The 19,949-nt window shown below is 45.0% G+C and overlaps 1 protein-coding gene across 1 annotated transcript in view; it reads right to left on the bottom strand.

The window, feature by feature from the left end:
* The window catches only part of xpo4 (exportin 4), a 98,599-nt gene that overhangs the window by 41,686 nt on the left and 36,964 nt on the right, over positions 1-19,949 (bottom strand). Inside the window, 2 exon segments of the mRNA XM_083777460.1 lie at positions 434-608; positions 7,133-7,290. Of these exon segments, the coding sequence (XP_083633586.1) occupies positions 434-608; positions 7,133-7,290 (333 nt within the window).

Raw genomic sequence — 19,949 nt, 5'->3', positions numbered from 1 at the left:
ATTTTCAAGTAGCATGTGACGTGTCAAGCTAGGGGGTTTTCATGATTCTGAATAGATTCCATGCAATTGGCTTGGCACGAAAAACACTCCTTGGGGGCTCAAAATGGCCATAGCCATCATCACAAATGTGATGAGGTCATCACAATTGGGCACATTTGGTCAATTATTTTCGTGCAAAACTAATGCTTGGAAGGGGTTGAGAATCATGAAAACCCCCTAGTTAGACACGTCACATGCTACTTAAAGCATAATGAAAATTAGAAAAATTGTTACCCCAACTTCCAGCAGCTGTCATGATAGGTGATAGTAGACATCTTTATGAACACATTTGTGAACAATTCTAGTGGTAAGCATAGTTTTGCAGATTTGACACTCATCTTTGCTAATTTCTTTTCGCTTATTACTGAGCCACTGTCCCAGCGTCATTACTCACCACCTCCTCCAGGGCGGCGCTGCGACCGAAGGAGCAGGTGAGCAGCGTGAGGCAGTTGATGAAGGAGGTGAACAGCTCGCTGGGCAGAGCGGTGAGGACGCTGCGAGGGAACATGGTGATCATATTGGAGATGATGTTGGAGATGCCCACCGCTTCAGAGTCCTCCATCTCAATCCTGCACGGCAACAGAGGAAGGAGGAGAACGTAAGACAGGGACATTTAGAGACGCTCCCATTAGGGTTCTCTAGCAGCCTTAATTAACCTTGGAATTAAAATCAACTAAAAGAGATTTAACATGACCTCAAGTTTAGAGGACTTCCACCGGCGTTCCGCGCTTGTCCTCATTTAACCATGGAGCTTTGTTTAACCCATTCTGACCTGAGATCAGATTCATACGAGGTTTCCACTGGACACACACTGGTCTGATCAACCCATTCTGACCTGAGATCAGATTCATACGAGGTTTCCACTGGACACACACTGGTCTGATTAACCCATTCTGATCAGATTAAAAAAAATGTCAGTCGTTGTTCGATTTTTCAAAAATAGCAGACCTACAAGCTCGTATCGCGCCACTCTGTGGCGCGATATGAGCTTGTAGGTCTGCTATTTTTCAATAGCTAAAGCACAACATGATGCCAACACCAAAATGGGTGCCCGGTCAGAATGGGTTAACCCATTTTGGGCGGGAACCCCTTTTGGTGTTAGCGTTATGCTTTAGCCACCACTGACATAGAAACATAGCTTTTTCAGAAAACTGTCAGGATGTACAGTAGAAGACATTTTTTAGAATCTGATCTCAGGTCAAAATGGGTTAAAGTGCGGAAATGTGCAAGATTTGTAGATCGGCTATTTCCGATACTCAACGTATCTTCCATAGAAGACACGCTGGCTCCCATGGAATCCAAGTGACCAAAGCCGTGGCAACCGAGGATAACTTTAATCCACGGGAACTACGTTTCCACTGGCCGTGTTTTATTATGTTCTAATGGGGTGCTTTTTACAGGCCATTTCTGTTTTATTGGACATTACAGTGGAGACAGGCCTCGCACGGTTCACGACCAGGGCTTTATGCCGCGGGGGAATCACTCACAGTCAGGACTGGAAGCAAAGTGCGCAGTGAGGCAGTTCAAGGTTGACTCCATTATCTCTTTCAAGGATATCCAGTCAAGTGCAGTATTAAAGAGGACATGAATAATACAGTGGAAGACACAACAGAAAGTGCAATGGACACAGTGTCCCGCTCGCAAGTCACACACACACGCACGCACGCACGCACGCACGCTACTGCGTACTCTCAGCATACAACTGACACGTGCACTTTCCACTCTCCAGGGTGAAGTTGAGGCTAGCTACAGTACCAGGGGTGAGTGTCCAACTCCGCCACTAATGATGCACAAGGGTTAGGAGACGAGCAGACAATGGGACCAGTAAGTGGTCTCCTGTGGTCAGTGTACCTCCGAGCGCTTTTCCACAGCCGGCCTTTTCAGCTGCAAAATAATGAAATATGAATGTCTTTTCCAAATAAAAGGATGGCAGGCGGTTCACCGTGCTTTATTATATGAGCATAAGACGGATCGCATGGAAAGCCGTGAGGGACAAATGAAAGGGGGAGAAACGTGGGAGCAAATGGTCTGCATTTTTCTACAGCGCACTAAATCCAAAGATAGGCCTGTCGCAAATTATTACATAATCGCCTAATTGGAATTATTTGAGAATTGTTGTGGCATAATCGTCAATCGTTTCCATGTTGGAGAAAGTCCATACAAGTTTTTTTTTTCTCCATTTCTGCTAAGCAGCAAGCTATATTTATACAGTATGCTTAGATGATTTATATTTATATTAGGATACATTTGCGAAACTGTAAAGACGAAAAGTATGGAGGAGGCGGCTTCACTTCCACTATATTGCTTACTCATGACAGAACTTCCGTTGCTCCAGACTGCATGACGGGAAGTGTTTGAGAATTTGCGAGAGGCAACAGTCTGACCACGCGAGACTAGGAAGGAGCCGCTTCGGCCCTCTCTACACTCCGTTAGGAAGGAGCCACATGTTCAGCTTAAGCTTGCTGCACTAGCTAGCCATGGCTTCCTCGGCTAACCCCTATCAGATGGGTTTAAATTGCAAGCAGAGCCGTTCAATCAGGGCAGATTGAGGGCCGTTCCTGCCCCTGCGTGGCTTTCCGATGATGCAACTGGAAAAAAGCTCCAGGAATAGGTGATTACAGAGAGAGAGGGGGGGGGGGGGGGGGAAGCAGCAAGTGGGGGATATGATAGAAAGACCCCATACACACTTCACATTCGTAGTCACAGGGTTCAAAGCCATCTTTGTGTGTTATTTATTAGAGCTATTTATCCCCCCCCCCCTCCACACACACACACACACACACACACACCCCTCATGCTTATGTCACACTCGTGCAAATAACATATGGTACCCTCATTAGACGCTTAGCTCCGTTAACCACATGAACCCAAGCATCCGCTATTCTAGGACGCTTGTCTCATGTTTTTATTCTGTGATAATAGGCGAATATTCCGTGAGAATAAGCAAAACATTCTGTGAAAACAGTCATTTGGTGTAGAGGTTAAAATAAAGAAAAGAAAAGAACCACCTCGGACGTCGTCCATGTGTTTGGACTTTGGACTAATACATGTGTGTTATTAAGCTGAAGCTCTCATACATTGTCAGTATTATCGGCAATACTACAAAAGCCTCATATAACCTATAGGCATATATAAACAAGGCAGCTAGAATGGTCTTAAGATGTGGGTATGAAATAGACACGGGCGAACTGCATAACAGAATGGGATGGCAGCACTTGAATGCATAAGAAAACAGTCTCTTGCATTGATTTCTAAAAAAAAACAGTAAACATAAAGAATAAATTTACATTAGTTCGAGAGAAACATCAGGTCAACACAAGATCAAGACACAAAGATATTTATTTAAGCTTTGTTTTTTAGTTCTAGTTTCTGTGTTGGTATGCGGTCAGGTTTTCAGCTGGCTCAGGGAAGAGGTCGACACTGCCATGCATAGACCACCATAGATAGGTGAATGAACTGTATCTGTCTGTGGACAGGCATACTGTATGCTGTGCCTGTGTGTGTGTGTGTGTGTGTGTGTGCGGCTGTATGAGTTGAGGATTAGAGGTAAAGGTATTTTTATTACGCTGTAACATTTGACTCACTGCTGTCGTTTAGCATCAGTGCAATTTTTAAATGTATTTTTGAAATGAAATGTACCATTTTGTAATGTAATATAATGTATTTTGTTATGTTTTATAACTTTTAATTTATTTCTGGACTCTTGGAAGATTAGCCGAACGGCTTAAAGAGATCCAAATAAAAATCTAAAATCAAATAGCAGCCTATAGCTAAAACTGCATCCACTTTATTTGTTTTATTCGGCTCGGTATACCGAATGCCGTGAAATTGTTAAGCTAATCGAGGAATTTAAAGCAACAGCATCGCTCGAAGCGAAACTAGACAACAACACCCAGATAACGATCTCTGAGCGTGGACATGGTCTGGTCTCTGAGCGTGGACATGGTGTGATCTCTGAGCGTGGACATGGTCTGGTCTCTGAGCGTGGACATGGTCTGGTCTCTGAGCGTGGACATGGTCTGGTCTCTGAGCGTGGACATGGTCTGGTCTCTGAGCGTGGACATGGTCTGGTCTCTGAGCGTGGACATGGTGTGATCCCTGAGCGTGGACATGGTCTGATCTCTGAGCGTGGACATGGTCTGGTCTCTGAGCGTGGACATGGTCTGGTCTCTGAGCGTGGACATGGTCTGGTCTCTGAGCGTGGACATGGTCTGGTCTCTGAGCGTGGACATGGTCTGGTCTCTGAGCGTGGACATGGTCTGATCTCTGAGCGTGGACATGGTCTGGTCTCTGAGCGTGGACATGGTCTGGTCTCTGAGCGTGGACATGGTCTGGTCTCTGAGCGTGGACATGGTCTGGTCTCTGAGCGTGGACATGGTAAATGGTAAAATGGTAAATGGTGCATTTATATAGCGCCTTTATCCAAGGCGCTTTACAGAGATTGTGCATTACATTCACCCATTCACACACACATTCACACACCGATGGCAGCGGAAACCATGCAAGGCACCAACTAGCACATCGGGAGCAATTAGGGGTTCAGTGTCTTGCTCAAGGACACTTCGACAGTAACTCTGGGGGAGCCCGGGTTCGAACTGGCAACCTTACGGTTACCGTCCAGGCACTCTACCCCTGAGCCACCGCCGCCCACATGGTCTGATCTGTGAGCGTGGACATGGTCTGGTCTCTGAGCGTGGACATGGTGTGATCTCTGAGCGTGGACATGGTCTGGTCTCTGAGCGTGGACATGGTCTGGTCTCTGAGCGTGGACATGGTCTGATCTGTGAGCGTGGACATGGTCTGGTCTCTGAGCGTGGACATGGTCTGATCTCTTGGGAAGGACTGGAGAAGCGGACGCTATTAATACAGCAGCCAGGGAGCAGTTATAGGGCCTGGGTGCTGTGCTTTGCACGAGAACACGTCGTCACATAGACTGGGTGGAAACAGCACCCGGGGGAGCCATTACGGGTAGGCATGTAACCATATATCGTATATTGATATATATCGATATTAATCCTGACGATAATTTATGAATCGATTCATTGAAATAAAAAAAATCGATTTTCAAAAGGGGGTGATGTGAAATGTGAGCTTTAGTCATATTCCATCATATTCAAGTGCTTTTGGAGAGAAATGATAGTCACTTTCAGTAGTAGAGCACTGTAGAGGGGAACTGTGTGTGTCTGTGACTGTAGAGGGGAACTGTGTGTGTCTGTGACTGTAGAGGGGAACTGTGTGTGTCTGTGACTGTAGAGGGGAGCTGTGTGTGTCTGTGACTGTAGAGGGGAGCTGTGTGTGTCTGTGACTGTAGAGGGGAACTGTGTGTGTCTGTGACTGTAGAGGGGAGCTGTGTGTGTCTGTGACTGTAGAGGGGAGCTGTGTGTGTCTGTGACTGTAGAGGGGAACTGTGTGTGTCTGTGACTGTAGAGGGGAGCTGTGTGTGTCTGTGACTGTAGAGGGGAGCTGTGTGTGTCTGTGCCTGTGCCCAGGTGATGATGGTCGTTAATGCTCATCTAGGAAGGCAATTATGTTTCTGCACTGTCAAAAGTAATGCTACTTATTTTGCAATGTAGTTAAATAAAAAATATCAGGGGGAAGATACATTAAATAAAATTTTAAAAAACGGTAATTTTTCTTTAAAATATATATTTTTTTTTAATATCGTGAAAATTCGCATCGTGAACCTCATATCGTGATACAAATCGTATCGTGAGTTGAGTGAATCGTTACATGCCTAGTTACGGGTGCATGGGTGGAATGGAGGGGCAAACCGCAGACATTCTGATTCCCAGATGAGCCTCTCTACCCACTAAAACGAATGAATTATAAAACAGTGGAGTACAGACTCAACAAGAAAAGATTGACAAAACTTGTCATGGACCAAGGAATGTCTTTGGACTATCTACTCCCTTGTTGAGTCTCTTGTTGGCTCCGATCACGAAAACCTTGAGATCCTACTGGGAAAGACAATGAAAAATAATAAGAATACCGCCTTTTGTCCACGTTATAAAATCCAGCAGCTGACTCTGACTCTGACAGCGGCCTTCTGACACTGAGCCGCTACCCATCATGCTGAAGATGAGTCAGATGTTCATCCTTTGACCCTCGACCCTCGACCCTCTTCCACACCAAACCACAGGTCAAACTTTGACCCTCGACCGTAACCCTCTTCCACACCAAACCACAGGTCAAACTTTGACCCTCGACCCTAACCCTCTTCCACACCAAACCACAGGTCAAACTTTGACCCTCGACCCTAACCCTCTTCCACACCAAACCACAGGTCAGATATTCATCCTTTGACCCTCGACCCTAACCCTCTTCCACACCAAAGGTCACAGGTCAAACCACGAGGCCCAGTGAGCCCTCCACCAAGTCCACACGTCAAGGTCCGACATGCTGACCTTTAACCCATTCTGACCTGAGATCAGATTCATACGAGGTTTCCGCCGGACACACACTGGTCTGATGAACCCATTCTGACCTGAGATCAGATTCTAAAAATGTCAGTCGCTCTTCGATTTTTCAAAAATAGCAGACCTACAAGCTCGTAGCGCGCCACTCGGTGGCGCGATATGAGCTTGTAGATCTGCTATTTTTTAATAGCTAAAGCATAACATGATGCTGACACCAAAATGGGTGCCCGGTCAGAATGGGTTAACCTCTGCCCCCTGGTCGCTTAAAATGATCTAATCATAGGAACTCTGGTCGCTTAAAATAAATAAATAATCTAATCATAATGAACTCTGATCGCTTAAAATGATCTAATCATATGGAAACGGTGTGTCTCTGGATAATGTGTATATATTATGTTTCAGCCAATTGACTTCCATTATAAAAGTTTAGTTAAATTAATTAATTAAAAAATAAAATAAAAAAAGGTTTCAGCCCAATCCGAGCACCGTTAACTCCCATTATAAAATGAAAGCTAAATATATTACAAATAATATCGAACGTGTGGAAACTGAAGGCATGGAGTTACATCTCAGGCCTAATGACAGCGTGCACAAAAAGATCAACACACACACACACACACACACACACACAGTACAGTACAGTACAGTACAGTATGAAAGGAGTGGCAGACACCGACCCGTTGATCATGTTGAGCAGACCCTCCACCAGGTGTGCCAGGTAGGAGATCTGGGCGCTCTCGTCGGGGAAGATGGGGCCGTGCATGGAGGCCAGCTGGGCCAGGCACTGCAGGGAGTCCTGGGCCATGTCGGAGTCCTCACGGATCTTCCTGTGCACCTGGAACACATCAAGGAGACGCCTTCAAATGGTATGCCTTTTTACTTTTCAGTTTTCTTTTTATCTACTGAGTAGCTTCTATTTTTTTTATATCTATACATATTATATACCGGTATTTGCCCAAAGTACACCATCAAATCTGTCAATCAGGAACAAAAAATAATAAATAATATAAAGCATGGAGAGATGGATGATTGATGTGTACATAAATTAAAGTACAATACAATATAATACTCATAGGGAGACATAAAGGGAGTGTTTGCAACTGTGAACAGTAATTAAAATAAAAACAGAACCAAAAAAAGAGAGACATGAGTCAGACAGAATCATTCAATCCTTGCCTTAAGGCCTATTTTATACTTTGTCTTATGACTGATCTACAAGCTCAAAACAGCGATGCCAGCTTGAAACTAAGGGCCCTATCTAAAACTTCTTTGCCATGTTTCACTATTTTGAAAAACATTTTAAATAGCCAATCTACTACGTAGCTCACACAACATGTCACACACAACATCAGCTAGTTGAACTATTTAAAATCAGACCCGTCTGAACCGAGTGGTGCTGTACTGTACTCATGCTGTACGTACTGTACAAGCTCTCCTCCCTGGCCTCTGTGTGTGTGTGTGTGTGTGTGTGTGTGTGTGTGTGTGTGTGTCACTACAGTGACAACAGTGATACTGGGTGTTCAACAAACGCCATTTCCGTACTCAGACATACAGACGGTACTCGGACGGACACAGGGACAGACACACATTGTTGTCTATAGGAGTGGCTAGCACCAGTCAAAAATGTTTGAAAAACAATAAAATATGGCTAATACGTTTCTGGATGAAGGGGGGCACACAAGAGTGTTTTACTGTGTAAGGACCAAGGGTCCAGGCGTCCTGACAGTATATTTAATCGAAGGTTCCATCGTGTACAGAATGATGACAGAGAAATACTAGGAAAAGGAAACCAGAGTGGAGGAGAAAAAGGTAAAGGGGCCTTTTTTTAGACTTGGGATAAAAAAGGGAAAATATGCAAAATGCCACGGCACATTTTTGCATTGTACAGTACATGCTCAAATATGGTCAGGATGGAGCAGTCTCATGCACGGTACAACCGCATGTGTTAGGGGCCGGGCGCCCCGCTGAACACAACAGGAACGCTATGGAATAGCCTACCAGGTGCGGACGCACGCACACACACACACACACACACACCAAAGAACTCCACGTCCATTTTAAACGTGATTTATATTTCATCCTAAGATGGCGTTGCAGGACGAAAATAATCTATACTAACTATATACGCTCCTAAAATTGCACATCTATAATAAGCTCACACCGCGTGTGAGCTTATAGATCTGGGATTTTCGCTTCACGCCGCCGCCGTAGTATGGGGCACAAATTATAGGCATTGGGGGTTCCGCTGGCGACATGAACCTCAGTCTGGATAATCATTACCTGGTAACTTCTGTACAGCGTTTCCCAGGGCCGTTCAATCTGTGAGAAGCCCCAACGACGCCAGTGTCCAAGCCAGACAGACGGTGATATCATGAATTGTGCACTGTAAAATAATCTTTGTTTCATGGCCCAAACGATAAAAATAAAAATAAACTCCCTAAACTCCCTAAACTCCCTCCCTCTGTCAGCCTTGGACAGATTGATCAACGCCTGCTCCCCCGATGTGAGCCGAGGACTGAGCCGAGTTCTCCACAGAACCCCCGCTGGGCATAACGCACGGCACGGTGCCCGGTGCCAAAGATGTCACTCGCCGATTCCAATCAGCGCCCGGAGAGTAAATCAATCCGTTAAAAACGAGACACGTGACCGACCGGGTCTCATCTGGGCTCTGAGGCCGGCGGCGGTACACCCTCAGAGCTGCTTAGGCTGTCCATCTTGAAGCTGTCATTCTCGGACAAGACGCGAGGCGTGTTTGATTGCTCGAACAGACACGCGCACAAACATTCTTCACACACACACACACACACACACAGAACACACACGCACAAACACACACACACACGCGCGCAGGGAGGCGTGCAGCCGGAGTACTAGCAGAGTCTTCAGTCGCCTCTCAGCAACATGTGTTTCCACTGACAGCACTGCGTGCGCGCCTTGCTCCCAAACTCCCCTTTCCTTCTGTCAGCTGAGGCTCGCCTCATGCCTCTTCAAATCCTCTCTTTCTCCCACACCAAATTCTTACTCTCTACCCCAACTCCGCCACACTACCACCACCCCCCCCCCCCCCCCTCTTTCTCTCTCTCTCTCTCCAGCTGGGGTGACCGCCGGCCGGGCTGATAGCCACGCCAGCGCTCTCGGATGCTAACGTAGTAGCGTAGCTGCTGCCTGCCGCGCTCCTTCACAGCTATAGCGGGAAGGAGGAGGAGGAGGAGGAGGAGGAGAGCTGCCCCGGTCCAGAGGGTGAAGTCATCCTCTGAGAGACGACTCAGTGGAGAGAGAGAGAGGGGGGGGGGGGGGGGGGTTACGGAGGGAGGGAAGACGGGAAGGAAAGGGAGAGAGGTAGAAAGCAAAGAAAACAGGCGGAAGGGGAGATGAGGTAGAGAGAGAGAGAGAGAGAGAGAGAGAGAGAGGAAGGGGAGATGATGTAGAGAGAGAGAGAGAGAGAGAGAGAGAGAGAGAGAGAGAGAGGAAGGGGAGATGATGTAGAGAGAGAGAGAGAGAGAGAGAGAGAGAGAGAGAGAGAGGAAGGGGAGATGAGGTAGAGAGAGAGAGAGAGAGAGAGAGAGAGAGAGAGAGAGAGGAAGGGGAGATGAGGTAGAGAGAGAGAGAGAGAGAGAGAGAGAGAGAGAGAGAGAGGAAGGGGAGATGAGGTAGAGAGAGAGAGAGAGAGAGAGAGAGAGAGAGAGAGAGAGGAAGGGGAGATGAGGTAGAGAGAGAGAGAGAGAGAGAGAGAGAGAGAGAGAGAGAGGAAGGGGAGATGAGGTAGAGAGAGAGAGAGAGAGAGAGAACAGTGTGAGAGAAAGGAACGGAGGGAGGGAGGGAGGGAGGGAGGGAGGGAGGGCAAGGCCAACAGAGCAAGCACTGGTGCTCAGAGGAAGCAGCTGCAGCAGTGATGTGTACGATGCTAGCTATGCACACCGCCTGGAGACCGACTATAGTTAGGGATAGACGGCCCAGTGTGGGGGGGGGGGGGGGGGGTAAGAGAATGGCGATGGCATTGGCAGACATACAACTGATTTATACTCCCCAGTGTGTCGCGGCGCCGAAAATAGCCAATCTACAAGTTAAGTTTACAATGTTTACATTACATTCAGGTATTCTCACATTTTACAGAAAGGTGTTTGAGGGGCGCTAGCCCCTCCTATGCCCAGCTTTGTGTGTTTGTGTGTGTGTGTGTGTACCCCATAGAGATGATTTGATTGGCTGAGCTATGTGGGTACCCCATAGCGATCATTTAATTGGCTGAGCAATGTGTTTATACCCCATAGCGATGATTTGATTGGCTGATTCCGTGGTACGTGCAGAATTGAGGATAAAAAGGTGAGGACAGAAAAGTGACGGATGTGATTGGCTTGAATGTGATGATGTCACTTCCCCCGCTGCCACCCTTAGATCTCCGTATATGGAGCTGACCTGTTCTGACATTCCATAATGTTGATCTGACCTCATCAAACCCTGTACACTCAAGACACGCTCCATATATGGCCAGTACAGAATTAATTCCATATGTTGATCCGACCGACCCCCCCATACCAAAGCGCCAGTGCTCGCCCAGCAGTCTGCTGTCAGCCAGGCGGATGCGTTCTCACTTCTCCCCCCCCCCCGGGTGGCAAAAGCTAATATGAGGATCCTAATAAACAATACACAATGGACAACGTGTCACACTGTAATAATGTGTTGAGAGTTATGTAGAGGGGCTATTTACAGTACGTAAAACAAGCAGGTATAAATCGGGCTATGACAGCAAGAACAGTCGCTAAAGAAGGGCAACTACATGAGAGAGGAGAGAGATATGAGAACAGGGTTGATTTATTTTTATTTATTTACAATTTGTTCGATCGTTGTATTTAATTGTTATAATCATTACTATATTTACTCTTTTTTTTGTCAACGATGGTTGGTGCTGGGGTTTGGGGGTAGGATTTTTTTTAAATGAGGCAAGGGGCAAGCCACTGATTGCAGTTGGCAAAGAATTTGAATTATGTTTTGTGTGCATTTTCTTTGTATGCCTGTACCTGTGCCTTTCATCCAAAAAAGAACAGGGTTACCGGAAAACAATTCAAGATGGAATATGCCCCCCCCTCCTCCCACTAAAAACATGATCACCAGGTACTATGATTATACTAGGATGACGTTGTGTACGTGTGTACGGAAAGTGTGTACAGAAAGTGTTAAAATTATGTTTTTATGTGGCCACACCCACCAGTTCATTAAGTATACCTGGTTTTCGCCTTAGCTCCACCCACCTGAACGTAAGCCTCGACCACAGCTGTTGTTGTATGATAATGTGGGAGGGGTTAGGGTTATGATGTCACTAACGTGGTGTCATTTCGATTGGGCCTTTTGACTCAAAGGCTTTCAGCTTTCAGGAAGAAACCAAAAAATACACAGGGAAGACAAATTTGAATATCCTAACAAAACCTTGTGGACTATTAGAGTAATGTTAACTCCATAGACACATACAAAACAGGAAAAAGTTAAACTCTTTACCCCATTCTGAACGGGCACCCATTTTGGTGTTAGCATCATGTCGTGCTTTAGCTATTTAAAAATAGCAGATCTACAAGCTCATATCGCGCCACCGAGTGGCGCGCTACGAGCTTGTAGGTCTGCTATTTTTTGAAAAATCGAAGAACGACTGACATTTTTAGAATCTGATCTCAGGTCAGAATGGGTTAATCAGACCAGTGTGTGTCCAGCAGAAACCTCGTATGAATCTGATCTCAGGTCAGAATGGGTTAAGTGAGACGAGGAAGAGACAGATCTATGGACTATGGGACAGTGAATTAGGGGCCTGGTGATGGCAGAGAGAATGAGTGAGAGAGATGGAGAGAAGGAGATGAGACTGAAACAATGAGAGAGACAGAATGCGGTGGAGAGAATGAGGGACGATGGTGATCATCAGGAGACAAAGGGCTGTTGGCCATATTTGGACAGTATTCGTTTCCTGATCCTGAACGAACGACTGCCGTGAGCCCAGACGAGGACTGACAGGATTCAGGAAGTTTGTCATTTCATATACATGCACAATATTCAGGATTTGAACTGCTGTAGTTTGTCCCCAATATCTGCTGCAAAACAGTTGACTCATTTTCTGCCTAAGGCGACATTGGACGACTTTTATATAAAAAAGAAATCCGGTTCTCCGTCGCCTGGCAATGCTTTGCGTCCATGTTGTGACGTCATTGCATATTTTCCCTCCGTCCACACAATCTTTAGCAGCGTTTTTCTCCGAATTGAAGCTCAGATTGAGGTGATCATAATCAGAACATCCATGTTTTAGGAGCTCAATAAAAAAGGACAACTACATTATATTAAAAAGGACAACTACACCAATTTTCAACCTATCGTTTACTACGTCTGCTGATACATGAAATTACTTAATAACCTACCCAGAGACTATCCTATCCTATCCTGTCTGCATAAGTCGGAGAACGCCAATGGAAAGCAAAAACAATGGGAGAGGCGATCAGAGAGGCGATCACAGAGCCACAGAGAGAGAGGTTAGAGGGGACAGAGAAGGATGAATTAGAGACAAAGAATGAGAGGAGATGACAGAGAGAGGGGATAAACAGTATATATATATATATATATATAGCCGGAGACAAAGCCTTGTGTCTGTGCTGCTTTGGGCTTTGGGCGTCTCCTCTTTCTGTTGTTTCAAATCAACACCGCGCTTCCCACTAATGCTGCGTAGTATAGGGATGGAGCTCCAAACCCCATACCCGAAAAACCCAATAACCCATTCTGACCTGAGATCAGATTCATACGAGGTTTCCGCCGGACACACACTGGTCTGATGAACCCATTCTGACCTGAGATCAGATTCTAAAAATGTCAGTCGCTCTTCGATTTTTCAAAAATAGCAGACCTACAAGCTCGTATCGCGCCACTCGGTGGCGCGATATGAGCTTGTAGATCTGCTATTTTTAAATAGCTAAAGCATAACATGATGCAGACACCAAAATGGGTGCCCGGTCAGAACGGGATAACAAGCTTGAATTATCCTCTTTCTATCTGCAAAGTGTTTGTTTCATATAAAACTACTACTACTAGCGACTTCCTGTCAAGAAATACCTTGCAGGTGATTTATTCTCTAAGTGTCAAGAGTTTGGAAGCGCTCGTTATCAGTAAAGCAACCTCCTGATGCCTCCTGCATTATGTCACCCTGGGCAAGACCTACGGCGCTGTAGAGGCGTATTATTTGTTTGGGGTGGAAGTTGCAGGATTTTAGCGGAAAGTATCGCCCCAAAGGAAATGACGTTGATGCTTTACGAATCAGCTTTACATTCTCCGCGAATGAAACAAGTGTTGCGATTGGTCGGGAAAATATCGTATCCGGGGGAAATACATCTGACGGATGTTCCGGATTATGTTGTGACCGGGCTTTTCTTTTCGCAGATAAGGTAAGCCTTAGGACCGAGAGGCTAGCATTATTGTGCAAATTGAAAACAGGTGGTACGCATTGAGGCCATTGAGTGAGCACTTCCAAACTCGAAAAAAATCACCTGCCATCCCCTCCCCCACTTCCGTTTAGTCTTCTTTACAGTGGTGCAAATTTATCCTAATATGAATAGAAATCATCTAAGCATATATACAGTAGCTTGCTGCTTTAGCAGAAATGGAAATAAAATAATAAAATGTAAAGATATTTTTTATTTTGTTTTTTTCGCGAACGGAAATGGCAGCTTCCTTACTCGGATTTGGGGAGGTGTACCGTAGTTCCAGACTCCATATTATCCCATTCTGACCTGAGATCAGATTCTAAAAATGTCTATTACATCCTGACAGTTTCATTATTAACCCATTCTGACCTGAGATCAGATTCTAAAAGAGTCTTCGATTTTTCAAAAATAGCAGACCTACAAGCTCGTATCGCGCCACTCGGTGGCGCGATATGAGCTTGTAGATCTGCTATTTTTCAATAGCTAAAGCATAACATGATGCCGACACCAAAATGGGTGCCCGGTCAGAATGGGATAAATAGCATTCGGAGATTGTGGAATAGTTACGCGAGACTCAATCTGTGTGTATTCTACTGTACATACATACATACGTGTGTGTGTGTGTGTGTGTGTGTGTGTGTGTGTGTGTGTGTGTGCGTTTGTTTTCCATGTGGTTAAGCAAGTGTGCATGTGAGTGACCGCATGAGGGTTTGTAATGTATATACACAATATATGAGAAAGTGTGTATTATGTGTCAGTGTGAACTGTGAACGTACCATGTGAATCTGTGTGTGGGTGTAGGCATACAGTACATGTATGGGTTTGTGTGTTACCGTGAGAGAGAGAGAGAGTGTGTGTGTGTGTGTGTGTGTGTGTGTGTGTGCATGCACACGTACATGGGATGGCAAGGGATGCCATGAGATAAAACAGATGCCTTTGAGGGTTTGTGTGTGTATTGTGTGTGTATATTGCGTGTGTGTGTGTGTATATATTGTGTGTGTGTGTGTGTGTGTGTGTGTGTGTGTGTGTGTGTGTGTGTGTGTGTGTCAGGGCATTCAACACAATGAAAGCGAAGAGTGTACACACTCAATCACGTCTCGGAGCACACTCTCTAATCAGCTCGGTGGCCAAACCTGAAACTAAACACCCAACTAAGCAACTCGGGAGACAAAAAAAAAAACACAGCAAAGCCCAAAATTACAGCCGCACTGCTCGGAGAAAGACAAAGCGCTAGCCCGGGTTCTAGCGCCGTGATGGCTATAGGTGCTAAATGGACGGCATTGATTGTGTTGTTTAGCCCATTCTGACCTGAGATCAGATTCATACGAGGTTTCCACTGGACACACACTGGTCTGATTAACCCATTCTGACCTGAGATCAGATTCTAAAAAAATGTCAGTCGTTCTTCGATTTTTCAAAAATAGCAGACCTACAAGCTCGTATCGCGCCACTCGGTGGCGCGATATGAGCTTGTAGATCTGCTATTTTTCAATAGCTAAAGCATAACATGATGCCAACACCAAAATGGGTGCCATGACTCACATTGTTGTGTATTAGCCCATCTGACACCTTGATCGAGTTGAGACAAAGTAACAGCAACTGACTTGTCACTTTTTAGACCCAAATGACCCCCCCCCCCCTCTGGCGCCTATGGGACGAATCAAATCTCCCACGGTACGTTTGTGTTGCGTCGTCGTGGCGTGGAGCTCTTTCTGTGTCTCCCTCTGTCCTCCATCCAGCCTTCCTCTTGGGGTCATTCCCCTATGTGATAAATATCTGTCTCTCTCTCTCTCTCTCTCTCTCTCTCCTCTCCTCTCGCTTGTAGCTGAATCTTCCTGCTGTCTCTACCAACAGCTTTTATTAACCCATTCTGACCTGAGATCAGATTCTATAAACGTCTTCTACATCCTGACAGTTTTCTGAAAAAGCTATGTTTCTATGTCAGTCGTTCTTCGATTTAAAAAAAATAGCAGATCTACAAGCTCGTAGTGCGCCACTCGGTGGCGCGATATGAGCTTGTAGATCTGCTATTTTTCAATAGCTAAAGCATAACATGGGTGCCCGGTCAGAATGGGTTAAAAAGGGTATCTTTGAAAAACAAAGAAAAGGTCCCGCACACTGTCTGTCAGACACTTTGCCAAAATGTTGTTCTTTATTAGGTCGACGTTTGTAAGGCCACACAAGCTGACTTCAGGTCAAAAAAAAGACCTTTCACACTCCATATTTGGGCGCAGCAGCTGCATCGGGAACTCCATATATGGTTATGTCTGAGTCATGGTGCCGTCCGTGCCAGCCCCAATTTTAATATAGGATGAAACTTTTTTTTTGTTTTGCCTATAATGACATTCCTAAAATAGGGATGTCAGGTTGAAAGTGTAGCAGAGTGGCCTCAGCCTGATGTCTAGTGGTTACGAGTTTGATTCCCGGGCGTTACACAAGCATTATATGGCGTCTCTTTGTTCATCTGAAGAGCAACACATTTGCCCTAAGAGTGCCAGTGTCTGTTTTAAGGGGCGCCTGGCAGACACTTGGCAACGCTAGCTATAGCTCTCCACACATATGAAAGCACTTACCGAACCCAAGGGCACCTGGGTTCAAAGCTGTGTGTGTGTGTGTGTGTGTGTGTGTGTGTGAGAGTGTGTGTGTGTGTGTTGTGTGTGTGTGTGTGTGTGTGTGTGTGTGTGTGTGTGTGTGTGTGTGTGTGTGTGTGTGTGTGTGTGTGTGTGTGTGTGTGTGTGTGTGTGTGTGTGTGTGTGTGTGTGTGTGTGTGTGTGTGTGTGTGTGTGTGTGTGTGTGCGCGTGCGCGTGCGCGTGCGCGTGCGCGTGCGCGTGCGCGTGCGCGTGCGCGTGCGCGTGTGTGTGTGTGTGTGTGTGTGTACTGCTGAAGTGTGTCTGAGAAACCACTGAATCTCTAACAAGCTTCGAGGGGCTGCATTCTGTGGCTGACCGGGCACTCAAGCATTCTCATGGAAGGAAAACAAAACAAAACAGAACAAAAAAAGAGTCTCGTAGGGGGAATTTCCCTGGCTGTGTCCGACGCCATTACCCAACTGTCCACCTCAGCATGTTTGTTAGCCCTCTAAGACCCAGCGTTGCTTTTTAGCAACAATTTTATTTTATTTTATTACTAAATTATAAAAAAAAATCTGTTCTTTTTTCACCTAAACGTCATCAGTGATGTTCATTGCAATGCCATTTCAATGCCATTGGTCATGATATTTGCATATAAAATACCCCCCACAGAGGCTGACATTCACACAAATTAAAAATGTCTGCAATTTTGATTTTTTTTTAACCTAAGACTTTTGACCTTTACCCTAATAAAAGTAGTTAAAATAATTGTAATATGTTTTTTTGTGATCATTAGAATGTCTAGAACATGTTTTATTCATTATTGTGAAAGATATCCCAAAAATGTAAATTATTAATTTATTATATTATTATATAATTATTATACATTTTTCATCAAACTTTATTTATTTATTGTTTTTAACATTTTTTTAACATTTTTGTCTCAGTCCTAGTAGTACAAAGTAGTAGTAAGGTTGAAATATATTTTTTGCAAGTAGAAATTAATAGCCTTCATGTTTCAAGTGTCTGTGGAAACGGGACATTTATCAAGAATTGTATATTTGCAACGTTTTAGCTCAGTGGTTCTCAAACATTTTTGAGCTCTGGACAACTGGCTTATTTATTTTTTTAACAATCCCCAAAGACCAACAACACACCCCATCTCTGTTCAAGACAGAGATGGGGCTCATTGTTGGCACTCTGTAATATTAAATATTTGGCATGAAACAATGTCAGATATTGATTCTGGTATTCTATGACATGCGTGTCTAATATCGGGAACACTAACGTCACTATTTCTGCTATTTTGTAATTTTTTTGGAAAGATAAAATGATTAAAAAAAATGTTAAATGTGTCAGTGATTTCTTTGTATATTTAAGTTATTTCTCATAATCTGCCCTGTGCACTTTGTTATTACGAAGCCAAAAAGGCAAACAAATACAAATTGTAGCGTTCCAGTGTCCAAAAAACACAATAAAATCATTTGCTTGACAATTCAATTTGTAATCATGACCTCCCTATTTACAGCACAAGGCAAAAAGCTGTGTTAAATGTTCATTTATCCATTTGTAACCACAAGGTAATAATGTACCTTCTTATTGTCTTGACCAATTAAGACCTGGAATGCGTTTGTGTCAATAAAACCACTTTTAAACATTATTTGCAGTTTTTTCTTTTTTTATCGTGGAATATTTGAAGATACATTCTTTCACAGCGAACATCTTTGCTTCTAGGGGTCACAACATGGAGCAACATATTTTGAGATGGGGGTCCACGGCCAAATGGCAAATACATATCATTCTGGGGGTCCCAATTGACATGAAACAGTTTGAGAACCACTGATATAGCAACATTAGGGTTTTTCATAAAACCGTCATGATTCCGAAGACATATTGTAGAACCGTGTCTCAGGTCTTATTGTCTTAACCCATTCTGAACGGGCACGCATTTTGGTGTCATGTTTTAGCATTTTAAAAATAGCAGATCTACAAGCTCATATCGAGCCACCGAGTGGCGCGATACGAGCTTGTAGGTCTGCTATTTTTGAAAAATCGAAGAACGACTGACATAGAAACATAGCTTTATCAGAAAACTGTCAGGATGTAGAAGACGTTTATAGAATCTGATCTCAGGTCAGAATGGGTTAAGGAGGAGGAGGAGGAGGGACAATAGGTGTTCATCTCGGAACAGAATCTGAGCGTCTGGTTAGGACGCGACACTTTACAGTGTCCTCCACAGCTGACACCGGACAGCGTCACTAATGAGCGCTGGAGCCATTTCATTTAATGGCAAATTGACAGACGCTGCCCTCTCTAGAGAAGGGTCTGGGCGGTGGCGCGGGGTGACGTCCCCAGAGGGCCGCTAAAGAGAGGGCTGAAAGAAAGGGGCCGGCGAGAGGAGGGAGTGACTGGAGACACTCCTGCTGTTAGCGCCGCGGCGGGGAGGGGAGGGGAGGGGGGGCTAATCCTGGGGCTGGGCTCTCTAATCCTACCACTGGTCTGTTGTGCACTCTGACCCTGGCGACGCGTGTCTGAATGTGTACACACGCACACGCACACGCACACGCACACGCGCACACACACACACACACACACACACACACACACACACACACACACACACGCACTCCTGTCAACCCTCACAGCTGAGGAGGCAGAGATGGGTGGCAGCTGAACCAGCAGGGACGGCACCCCATTAAATAGAATAAACACGTCCGCGTGCACGCGGATATACCGAGTACGCACGTGTATCCAACTCCCAAACACACACACACACACACACACACACACACACACACACACACACACAAAACACACATTAATTAGAGATGTTTCCGATACAATTATTATTATTTTTATGGCAAATTAAACTTCGACTTTTAACATCTTTATAAGGATTTTAAAGGACGTAGTGCTTATAACACTTACAAAAAGAGTCCCTATCTGCAGTCATGGATTACTTTGTTGGAACTCGTGTGATGGAAATAACTTTTATTGACCTGCGGCTGCTTTGAGTGGAGCGTCACAACGTAGGTGAATTAATGCTCATTTATTAATCCAATAATGCTGAATATAGACATGGACACACAAATTTACACTTCATGGAGTACTTCTTTTGGACCTGGTGGTCTGACGTAAATAAATACCTTTTTTATTGTGCTCCTGCTACGAGTAGAAAGGACAACTATAACTATAAGCTAATCAAAATGTTAATTTATTCATCTGATGGTGCCGCCCGCTGAATATAAACATAGATGCCGATGGATCTCCGATCTAGACTTGTCAGTTGTAATTCATGCTTGTAGATCGGCTGCCTAGTGTTGAATGTTTTGGTACTCAGGTCAGAATATCGGGCCCGGTTCCGATGTACCGAGTAAGAGTACTTGAGGGTGGTATCGGCCCCGATACCCGATACCAGTATCGGAACAACTCTATAGCCCATTCTGACCTGAGATCAGATTCATACGAGGTTTCCGCC

This window comes from Protomyctophum parallelum (genome assembly GCF_964188405.1).
Source record: "Protomyctophum parallelum genome assembly, chromosome: 11".
Classification (NCBI taxonomy): Eukaryota; Metazoa; Chordata; class Actinopteri; order Myctophiformes; family Myctophidae; genus Protomyctophum; species Protomyctophum parallelum.
Note: the sequence above shows the minus strand (reverse complement) of the source record. Positions and strands in the feature narration are given on the sequence as shown.